This window comes from Nematolebias whitei, chromosome 15, assembly GCF_014905685.2.
Source record: "Nematolebias whitei isolate Nwh7 chromosome 15, NemWhi1, whole genome shotgun sequence".
NCBI classification, from domain to species: Eukaryota; Metazoa; Chordata; class Actinopteri; order Cyprinodontiformes; family Rivulidae; genus Nematolebias; species Nematolebias whitei.
The window spans coordinates 24,950,393-24,962,005 of NC_056512.1; the positions used below are offsets into that span (position 1 = coordinate 24,950,393).

Below are 11,613 nucleotides of genomic sequence, written 5' to 3' on the forward strand. Positions count from 1 at the left end.
CTAACAAGGCCTGCTAACAAGACCTGCTAACAAGACCTGCTAACAAGACCTGCTAACAAGACCTGTTAACAAGACCTGCTAACAAGGCCTGCTAACAAGGCCTGCTAACAAGGCCACGCCGCTAACCGAACCTCACTGCTAACAGTATCATGCTGCTAACTGGACCATGTTGCTAAGATAACCTCACTGTCATCAGAACCACTCTGCCAATTGGACCATGCTGCTGTAGATTTATTTCTTTTTCACTTTTTGGCGCCTTATTTCTATATTTTTGTTGCATGCTTTGAATAAATCCCAGTTTGTGTGACTCCACTCGCATTACGCGTGTAAATTATAGCCGATCAGAACCTATGAGAATTGTGCTGCTGTTGTTTGATGTATTGTTTAGCACCATTAGTGACTGGCATATATTTTAGATATTTTAGTGTACCATTGGGATCCGGGGACCCCAGTTTGAGAACCATTGATTTAGATATTATTCTGTGGCTAGTTTTCAGAGTTTTACTAGTTTCTGTACGTTCATTCCTCCGTGCGGTTCAGTGTAGGACTGAACCAATCAGACGTGGTTTTATAGCGTCTGCTTCCTTCAGCAGTTCATGGTCTGGATTCAGGGCTCCTTGTAAACATCACTCTCCCACATATTTTAGATGAGAGACACAGTCTCCCAAACACTGGTTTACACACAGACACAACATAAACATGTTTTTTGTGTGATTTGAAGGGAGACTGAGACAGCAAACACTGGCGTGTTTTATTAACTGCATTTTTCTCAGCTGTTTGGAAATGTTGTGTGTTGGTGATTGATTCCAGATGTAGACATAGAGGCTCAGACACCACTGACAATTATGACATTTTTTTCCCATCTCAGTTGAATTTGAGTCAAATATGCAGTAAATATGTTAATGCTGCACTTCTAAGCTTTACTTTTTAAGTTAAAAAAGCTTAATTCTATAGCATAAAAATGTTTTGTTGTTGGATCTTTATCTCACATCTCTAAAAGAAATTAAAACAAATTTTGCCAGATTATGCTGTGTGTTTGGCAAACCCTTTAAAGGGGCAGTTTAGATCTTTTCAAGTTGCCCATCCATCCATCCATTTTCTTTACCCTCTTATTCCATTTTGGGTCACGGGGGTCGCTGGTGCCCATGTCCAGCAATCACTGTGCGAGGGGCGGGGTACACCCTGGACGGGTCGCAAGTCCATCACAGGGCCACATAGAGACAAACGAGACAAACAACCATTCACTCTCTCACTCACACCTAGGGACAATTTAGAGTTACCAATCAGCCTAACATGCATGTTTTTGGTCTGTGGGAGGAAACCGGAGTACCCAGAGAAAACCCACGCATGCACGGGGAGAACATGCAAACTCCACCCAGAAAGGCCCCTGGACCGGGTTTGAACCAAGGACCTGCTCGCTGAGAGGCAGCAGCTCTACCAGTTGCGCCACCGTGCTGCCCCTTTTCAAGTTGCGTTATGTGGAAATGTTATGAACAGTTAATATCTTACCTGTGATAGATAGCTCTTTGACATCCTCAGTTTGATAAAATAGATAACTCTCTCCATGAACTAAAGGGGTCAAAACCTTTTAGGTTTTGTTATCGTAAAATACCGTCAAGTTTTAAAAATATCTTAGCAGTTTCTACAAACACTAAATCATTAGCTGGTTTTAACGTGGGGAGGTGGGGGGGGGGGGGTTTGACCACCCCGCACCACCGCCAGCTGTGGTGCGCATTAAGTTTAGTTTTAGAGATTAATATGTTTATAGATTTTTTTTTTATAGGTTTAGAGATTAATATTTTTTGCTTTTTGTTTGTGAAACAAGGTCAGAGGAAGCTGGTTCTGGTTCGGTGGATTGGACCCGGTGTTACACCATACTCTGTGACCAGTGCAACACCGCCCCCTACGGTTACACGGTGGTCACATAATATGACGTCACTGCGGTTACTCGACGTTACATTTTTAACCTCGATAGATGTCCTAGCAATCGATGTGTAGATTACTCGAGTACTCTGTTAATGCCCTAGTCTCAATGTAACGTTTGCTTAATAAAGTGCGTTTAATGCACTTTGAGTGTCAAATCAGCTGCATTTCCAAACCCAATAATAACTCAATTATCCAGGTAGAAAAATCTAAAAAAGTTAAGTCTGGTCCTCTGGACATTCAAAAAACAAAACAAAACAAAACAACAAAACAAACAAACAAAAACAAAAATAGAAACGTTTCGTCTTTCATCCAAAACTGAAGAAGTCTTTTGGATGAAAGATGAAATTTTCTGGTTTTGTTTTTCTTTGTTTTGTTTTTTGAATGTCCAGAGGACCAGACTTAACTGTTTTAGAGTTTGCTTAATAAATGCACTTTAATGGTCAAATCAGCTGAATTTCTAAAATAGTTTTGCTGCTGAGGTGCTCCCAGGAGTGCGCAGACAGGGAGGAAAAAAAAGGAAAGCGGAGGAATGCTACTCGTTTAATCAAAATTTAACAAGAAAAGCACCTAAACAATTATTTGTTTGCTCGAAATTATAACAAAGGTGTGCCTCAGTCTAACATTTGCTTAATAAATGCACTTGAATAGTCAAATTAGCTGCATTTCGCCGGGGTGGTGCTGCTGTTTTGACGGTTCCAAGCAACGAACAGAATGAAGGTGGGGGGACTGTGGCAAGCTGATTGTGTCATTAATAGCTGGTGAAGATTCTCAGTCATCCAGGACATGGTAAATTCAAAAAAGTTCAAGAAAAAAACAAAGTATAAAGTAAAAAACAATAAAATCCAGTTGTTTTTGTATTGAACTTTTTTGAATTTGTCATTAGCCACATTTACCTATTACATGATACAACAGCATGCCATACAACTATTACTATGTGGCAGCCTCCATCAAAGTTTCTCCAGGAACGTTTTAAGTTAGCTATTCAGTCCACTCAGATCTAAACTGTAATTTCTGCAAAACTTTGGATTTTTAAAAAGACGTCTATGTCAGGATTCTTTTGTGTTTTTGTTTGCTCTTCTTGTGGTTCATGTTTTTAGTTTTTTTTTCTATGAGTCTGTTTTACTTGTGTCTCCAGTTTCCCTTATACTACTACTTCTTTTTTTAGATATTAATAAGAATACCAACTTATCCCAAATACAAAAATGGGAATTTTTAAAATTTTCAATAAGAAAACTCTCTACTTTAGTAAAAGACAAAAATTGGAAACAAGGGAGAAGGAAACTAATTTGGTTCAAACATTGCTAAATTATTACTCTAAAGTGAATTGGTCAGAAGAAGATAAAATAGAAATATCAAATATACAGACTCAGTTAGACCAGTTTTATCTTAATAAAGCCCAAGGTGCATTTGTCAGATCACGAGCAAAGTGGATAGAAGATGGGGAAAAAAATTCATCTTTTTTTATTAGGCTGGAAAAAAGAAGACAGGAAAAAAATGCAATTTCTTGTCTTTTAATTAATGATAAGGAATGTACAAACTCTAAACTAATTTCTAAAGAAATTTATAAGTTTTATAGTAATATTTATTCTCCTTCTTATAGTGAACAAGATTCAAAAATTTTCTTTCAAATGACAGGAGATAAGATTCCAAAAATTGATGAGCACTTCAAAAATTTATGTGAAGAAAATTTAAAATCAGAAGAATTAGATGAAGTTATTAAAAAAATTGCATCTGATCGTTCGCCTGGTCCAGATGGATTAACTGCTAATTTCTATAAGCATTTTTGGGAAGAAATAAAAACATTATTATTTGATGCAATTGTAGAAAGTATTAACCAAAAGGAATTGATGACAACGATGAAACAAGGTTTAATAAAATTAATCCCTAAACCAGAAAAAGACAAAAGAATCTTAAATAATTTAAGGCCTATTACTCTTCTTAACACAGACTATAAACTCCTCACCATGGCTCTGGCATCTAGGTTAAAATCAGGTCTAGGAAAAATCATAAGCAACTCTCAATCAGGATTCATGAAAGGTAGATCAATTCATAATAATATCAGATTAGTTTTAGATCTTATAGATTATAGTGATCTGGTAGAAGATGATGCTTATATTTTATTTCTTGATTTTCAAAAAGCATTTGATTCAGTTGAACATCCTTTTATTTATGATACATTAAAACATTTTGGATTTGGAGAATATTTTTTGGACATAATTAAGATGTTACACACAGATATTAATAGTTGTGTTTCCCTTCCGGAAGGTACAACTTCAAGATTTAATATAGGAAGAGGAATAAGACAAGGTTGTAGTTTATCTCCATTGTTGTTTATTACAGTCGCTGAATTACTGTCCATCCAATTAAAAAACTCAGAAATTGAAGGTATTAATATAGATGGGTCAAAAATACTTATTAGTCAGTTAGCGGATGACACAACTCTGTTTTTGAAAGATAAAGACCAAATACCTGTCGCTCTTCAGGTGATGGAATCATTCTCCAAGGCTTCAGGTCTAATTCTTAATCTTAATAAATGTGAACTTTTAAGTATTCGTGACACCTCGGAAAAGATGCTGTGTAATATCCCAGTGAAAAAGGAGGTCCGTTACTTGGGTGTATGGATATCTAAAGATTCTAAGTCTAGTATCAGTAAGAACATTCAGAGTCCGATTGAGAAATCCAGAACAATCCTAAATAATTGGCTGCAGAGAGACTTGACTTTATTTGGAAGATCATTATTGACAAAAACTGAATTTATCTCCAGACTAATATATCCCATTTATTCTTTATCCCTCTCCACAAAAGCCACTAAAGAAATAAACACCTTAATTTTTAATTTCATTTGGAAAAATAAACATCATTACATCAGGAAAGCAGACATGATTAAAAGTTATGAGGAGGGAGGAATAAAAGCGATTGATTTTGAAACCATGAACGGTGCTCTAAAACTAAGATGGCTTCAGTCATTTCTAAGAAGTAGTGAAGATATTTGGTTCTCTTTACCTAAATTTGTATTTAGAAAATTAGGTGGCCTAGATTTCCTTTTGAAATGTGACTTTGAGGTTTCCAAGTTACCCGTGAAACTCTCTGCCTTTCATCAACAGGTCCTGTTCTACTGGAAAATGGTTTACAAGCATAACTTTAGTCCACATAATGTCCCACTGTGGAACAACAGGGTGATTCTAAGGAGAAGAAAATCAATATTTATGGAGGGATGGATGGAAAAACAAGTTTGGTCTGTTGTTCATTTGATGAATGATGAAGGGGATTTGTTAAAATATGAGGAATTCAGTAATAAATATAGAATAATATGTACATCGGAGGATTACAGAAATGTGGTTGATAATATTCCAAGGGCTATGATTCATTTAATCAAGAATAATTTAGATCAGACTCCAATCCCTAGATTACATAAAATAATAATTAATAACATAAACTTTGTAGATAAAAAGTGCAATAACCTGGTTTTGAGAAAACTCCTAATTGAAGAATTATACCCTGGGTCCTCTAAAAGAACATGTTACTTAAAAAACTTTAACAAACAAGAAATTTGTTCAATTAGAACTAAATTTTTGAAATTTCCAATCCCTCCTAAATTTAAAGAAATCCACTTTAAAATTCTAAATGATATTTACCCTTCACAGGAATTCATTAAGAGAATTTTTAAATTTGAAATGGAGGAGTGTCGTTTTTGTAAGTCATTATCGGAATCAACAGAACATTTGTTCTACGAGTGTGAAACTGTAAATAATCTTTGGAAAGAAATATATAACTGGTTGATATCTAAATCTCTCCAAGTTGAACCATTTTCCTGGAATGGAATAAAATTTGGAATTTCAATAAGGAATAAAAAAGTTGAATATTTGATTAATAATATTATACTGTTTGCAAAATTTTACATTCATAAATGTCGTTTTACAAAATGTCTTCCAGCTGTAAAAGCATTAAAAAATGATTTATTATTATTTTGTAAATCTTTGAAAAAAATTAATACAGCCCCAGCAGTCAAACTTTTTTCAATAATATCAGAATTTAAGTTGGTATAAACCCCACGTTTTTATTTTATTTTTGTTTTTATTTTATTGTGATGTTAATATTATTTTTTATCCCTGATTACTCGCCTATAATTTGTTGTTAATATTTTTAGAATGCACTAAGATGTTGTGGTTTTGTTCGGGATATTGTTGGGGAGGTTTTTTGTATGTATATTTTCTGGAAAGTTTGTTGATTGTGAAGCTGTCATTGTGACTGTCTTTGTATGTCTTTTTGTGTTTGTATTGTTCTAATAAAAAAAAAATAAATAAATAAAAAAAAACGACTCAAAAAACAAACAAAAAAAAAAAAACTACTACTTCTTTTTTGGTTTTATTTGGCGGTTGGCAGACACGTTTTTGAAGTGTTACCGCCACCTGCTGGTTTGAAGTGTAAACTGGAATGATGCTTAAAAAAAACAATTAAAAATTAAAATCCATAAGGATAAATAAATAAATATAACTCATTTTCTTTCAGTTAGTTTAGCTTGTTTCAGGTGAAGATGTAACAACTTTCTCCAGCTTCCCTAGTGTTTCTCCCTTCATGTTTCCAGCTCCTCAGCTCCACCTGCTCTCGATCACAATCACCCCAGGTGTTCATCGTTGTCTCGTTAGTGTCTCTTAGTTCAGCGTCGTCGTGTTTCCTCCCTGTCTGTGGACACTAGTCATCTGCCATCCTGCTCTGTTCCTCCGTGCTCCTTTAGTTTGTAAGTTTTGCTGCTATGACAGCCTTTGTTTCTGTATTTATTTAATAAACATTTTCTTTATTTTTACCCTCTAGTTCCCTGTGTCTGTCTGCACCTGGGTTCAGCTCAACCCAGAGCTTGATAACCTGAAACAGGTATGATGATTATTATTCATAACCTTTACGCTAAACCTCTTTGAAATGTTCAAGCCATAAAAGTAAAAACGATTACCGGTAATTCATAATTTTATATATTATTATAATAATGTGTTGTTCCCAACACGTTTTTTTTTTCTCTTTACGTAACAGACATCATCTACAAACACTCAGAAGAGCTCAAAGCAGCAACATCGCTCTTCTCATTCCCAGTCCGGGTGATAAAGACGCTGAAAATTCTCTGACTTGTGTGAACAAAAGAGCAACGTACCCCACAAGACTGAAGGGAAGCCATGTTAATCGTCCTCGCCTTCATCGTCCTCTTCCACCTGGCTGCTGCTATCCTACTCTTTGTTGCCACTATTCACAATGTAAGTACACATGAATATTTATACTTTCATAGCATGGGACTTTATGTACTTGAATTCATTCCACATGCTTCTCCCTGCTGAAGGCGTGGTGGGTGGTGTCAGACCAAGGTGATGTCATCTACACTGATTTGTGGTACTCCTGTAACGTCACCTGCTACCCTGTGAAGAACAGCCACACTGTTGCAAAAGGTAAGACTCTTGACTCTCCTCTCCTGCCACGAGTGTGAGCCGTTTCTGTATTTGAACGTCCTCTCTCCCTCAGCTTATCTGCAGGCAGTTCAGGCTACGATCATCCTGGCCACCATTTTATGCTGCGTCAGCTTCTTCGTCTTCATCCTGCAGCTTTTCAGCATCAAACAGGGAGAGAGATTCATTTTCACAGCTGTGATCCAGCTGTTGGCCTGTAAGTAAAACGGTCATCCATTTTTAAATTTTAATTCCTGTCTAATTTCTTAAAATAAAAAAATAAATAATTACAAGGCAAAACCATGGAAGTCATTTAGCCAAGTTTCTCCTTCTGGCTAACGATGTGCAATCTCTAGACCAGGGCTGTTCAACTGGCGGTCTGTGGGTTTTGGATTCTGTCTGGCCCTGGAGCAGTTTGTTGACTAGCCCTGCTATAGATGGTCTAATTAAAAAAAAAATACTTTATTTGAGATGGGTTGCATCATCATCTTTCCATAATCAACCACGTGGTCAGTTTTAGCTGGGTGGAAAGGCTAGCTGTTGCTGCAGTCATATGTACCATTAATCACTGAACTACTTGAATTAGAAATTCTACTGCTACAGTGCTTGAATGCATAAAAGGCAGAAAACTTGTTCAGCTGGGGGTTTTGAGCCCGTCCAGTTCTACAGATTTTTCTGAGATGCAATTACTGTAAACTATTTGTCAGGTCTGCCGTCATTCCCAGATCAGACTTTCAACGCAAGTCGTGTAAATGTTAACAAGTCAGACTTGGGCTGTGTGCAGATGGGAATACAACTTTTTTTTTTATTTTATTTTTTTTTATGCTTTATCAGACATAAAATGATGGGTATCTGAATTCACCAAACTAGATGTTAGAAGCTGACAATACTTTAATATTTTTAATGGGAAATGTGCTCCTATTTGTGATTCTCTGCTGTAGCAGCTTCTCACTTTGTTTGAAACGTGCCCGTTACAGCTCAATTTGACGAGTTGGATGGCTCGACCACTTTACTGTCCATAGAGGGGTGAAGTAACTAGTTTCTAATTCACCCTTGGAGTAAAAGTTTTTTGTACAAAATGTTTCATTTAGCTTCACTGAAACATTTCTCAAATCAGTTTTTCAAAAATCGTCAACATTTGTTTCAGCTCTGGTCTGTTTTGCTTTAAAGTCTACGGTATAGAAGAAATTAAAGGTATAAAGTTCAAACACGTGGCTCAGTCACGCACTTAAAACTATTCTAAAACTTTGACAGGGAAAAATTCTAACTTTTTTTTTTTTAAAGTTAAACTTTTGTAGATGCCCGTTATCCTCCTCTTCCACTCCTCTCCTGGTCAACACATTTTCGACTGGTTCACTCCAAATGAAAGGGGCGTGTCTTAAAATGTTTCCACCAATCAGCTGTGGCACTCGGCCAAGTAAGATGATTTAACTTGTATTTAAGCTTTGCCTCAAAGAGCAAATTAAAAGAAAAATAAGACAATAATATTTAAGGGGTGGTGCAAAGGCTAGAGAAGGTGGGCCTGTGATTGGAAAATAGCCGGTTCAAACCCCGGTACTGACATAAAAAATGTAGGTGGAAAAGGTGGAGCACCCACACCTCCCTCCACCCTCATTTGCCCCACTCTGGGCCCTTGAGCAAGGCCCTTAACCCCCATCTGCTCCCCCTGGCACCCTAGATGGCAGCTCTCTGCTCCACACAGGGCTGGGGTAGCTCGGTGGTCTGTGGTTGCGTCAGGAAGGACATTCGGCGTAAAAACGGCGACAAGTCCTTCAAGCAAGTTGGTTCGCTGTGGAGACCCCTGAAGAAGGGAGCGCTGAAAGAACAGAGAAAAAGAAGGGGGGGAGTGAGATCACCAAAGTTGACGCTTTTTTTAAAATTAATGAATTAATGAACATTCTGTCCTTCACGGGACGGGTAATAATTAAAGATGGTTTAATATGTTCTTTGATAAAATTCTTTTAAACACAACATTCCTTAGTGTATGTTTTTAAAATGTCAAGAAAATGCAAATCAGACATTTCAGGTAAACTTGAAGACAAATCAACATACGGTTAAGTTAATTTTGTTACAATAAAAAGTTGCAGCTTGTTTTCTGGCTATAAACATTTCTTGATGCCTGAGGTGGAGTCCCCTTGAAGCTGATGCTGGTGTTGTGTGGGATTCAAAAATCTCTCTCCCTCACTTCAACTAGGGATAAAGGTGCAAGAAAACCTTATTACCATTTAAACCAGAGGGCGTCTTCACCATTGTGAGTAGTTGAAAATGGGACAGTTTGTCTGGACCCAGGACGTACCAAGATGTGAGACCATGACCGTTCACATTACTGGCAGATCCTGGGGGGTGGGGGGGTCTTTTTGAAAAGCGGAAAAAATGTCACCTAGGGCACTACAGTAGTCCCTCGTTTGTCGACGGGGATCCGTACCCTGAAGACCTGCAATAAGTGGAAAAACCACAAAGCATTAATAGTAGTACAAGTAGTAAGTAGTTTATTCTATTATATAATGTATAAGGTGGTTTAAACCCTTCCAACACTCTTGCAATATTCTAAACAATGTTTCTAAACTCTAAATGATCTAAAACGGCACAGAATGTCATGATTTCAGACATTGTCATATCGACGGCTTCATTTTACCACAGCACAAATTGGGCAAGTAATAAAAGTGCAGCTGCAACTTGCTTTAGGTGAAAACTAGATGATGATGAATCTTTTCCATTATGCTAACTTGACATTTCTTTTATTTCTCCTTCTTCCAGCTCTATGTGCGCTGATTGCAGCATCCATCTACACGGCTGAGAACAAGAGTTTTCATGAGACCACGCTTCAAAAAGGCTCCTTCGGCTCCTCCTACATCCTGGCGTGGATCAGCTTCCCCACCACTCTGATTAGTGGCCTTATGTACCTGATACTCAGGAAACGCACATAGAAATGACAGGGATGCAACAAATACTGATAGGATCTTGAACACGTGTTCTCTCCGACCCTGAGATGATTATTATTTTTTTAAGTGTTTCAAGACAATCTCAGCGACGGGTTCAGATGTGGACTTTGAGTCATTTTAACACATGCAAACCCAAAATAAGTGCATTTATTCTACTTGATGGTGCTTCAATATTTTTTTTTTTGTTTATATGTGGCAGATGCATGTGCATCAACCCCATCCTGAGTACTAATGTGTCTGCTTTTATATACTTCAGCCTCTGTTTCTAGAAACATCCAACACGAGTCATTAAACTGGTTCATGTTTGATGTGCAAAGGCCACGATTTTTTTCGACTCACTCTCCTGAGTTATTTACTCCACATAGAATTGATTTAAATAAATTCATGCCACATGCATCTGTAATGATCTGTCCCCACTCAGCGTCGGCTCCTAGATGCTCATTAAACTTTTGTTGCAGTGTTTTATTAAAACACTCCACAACAGCAAGATTAACCAAAGGCTGCACTCTTCTTATGAAACGGCAGATAATTTGTTCCTACATCATAGTTCAGCTCTAAACTCTCCTAAAACAAGTTAAAAAACATTTAAGTTAACCAAAACATACAAGATGTAGTGACGTTGGTGTACAGCCAAAATATGACGTGGAGGATTTTATTCTTTGTATTCCTTTTATGACGGACTTGTGTTCTGTTGGTGAAAAAGGAACTGATGTGCCGTGATATTTGGGATTACATTTGAAAGACAAACATGCATACTTGAAATGAGAATGAAGATTTTTGTCGTGGCTTCTCTGAAGAAGATAAAGCTATTGTATGAAACCACTTTTTTATTTTCTTGTATTATAAAATTACATGGATGATTTGTCTTTGTTGCTGTCTGGCCGGGCTGCTCTGGGTTCATTCATTAAAGTGCTATGCACCTGTGGCTTTTGAGAATAATGAATTATTAGAGCAACTTACCAGCCATTGATTTTCTTTAATGCTTTCTGACATTTTTGATAGAAATACTTAAGACTTTGAGAGGGGAAACATTTCAGAGAGCAGCAGAGTATTAACTTTACAGCTGCTACAAACTTTGAATCTCAAAATTTTGATTTAAAAGTTTTTATCTCTAAACTTTGTGCAAATCCCAACACTCAAGTTAAAATTCGATTCTAAGCTTTTCATTTATACTTATAAGACTGCTGCATTTCCCTCATGTAACTTGAGTACATTCAGTCTACATTTATTTTCATGTTTGTATCTGAAATTATATAGTTTTGAAGAGTTTCTACAGCTACTACAAACCACTATTATCCTGAAAAATAATCACAAGT

The 11,613-nt window shown here is 36.8% G+C and overlaps 1 protein-coding gene across 2 annotated transcripts in view; it reads left to right on the top strand.

The window, feature by feature from the left end:
• The window catches only part of emp2 (epithelial membrane protein 2), a 21,042-nt gene extending 9,864 nt beyond the window's left edge, over window positions 1-11,178 (top strand). Inside the window, exons 1-6 of one of the 2 annotated variants that reach the window (XM_037689532.1) lie at window positions 6,608-6,664; window positions 6,739-6,798; window positions 6,952-7,169; window positions 7,253-7,358; window positions 7,432-7,572; window positions 10,113-11,178. In XM_037689532.1, coding sequence (XP_037545460.1) covers window positions 7,092-7,169; window positions 7,253-7,358; window positions 7,432-7,572; window positions 10,113-10,282 — 495 coding nt within the window. In that variant the 5' untranslated portion in view covers window positions 6,608-6,664; window positions 6,739-6,798; window positions 6,952-7,091 and the 3' untranslated portion in view covers window positions 10,283-11,178. Of the gene's footprint in view, window positions 1-6,607; window positions 6,665-6,738; window positions 6,799-6,951; window positions 7,170-7,252; window positions 7,359-7,431; window positions 7,573-10,112 lie in introns of those variants that run through there. The other variant, XM_037689533.1, reaches the window with a different exon arrangement.
• The last annotated feature ends 435 nt before the right edge of the window (window positions 11,179-11,613 follow it).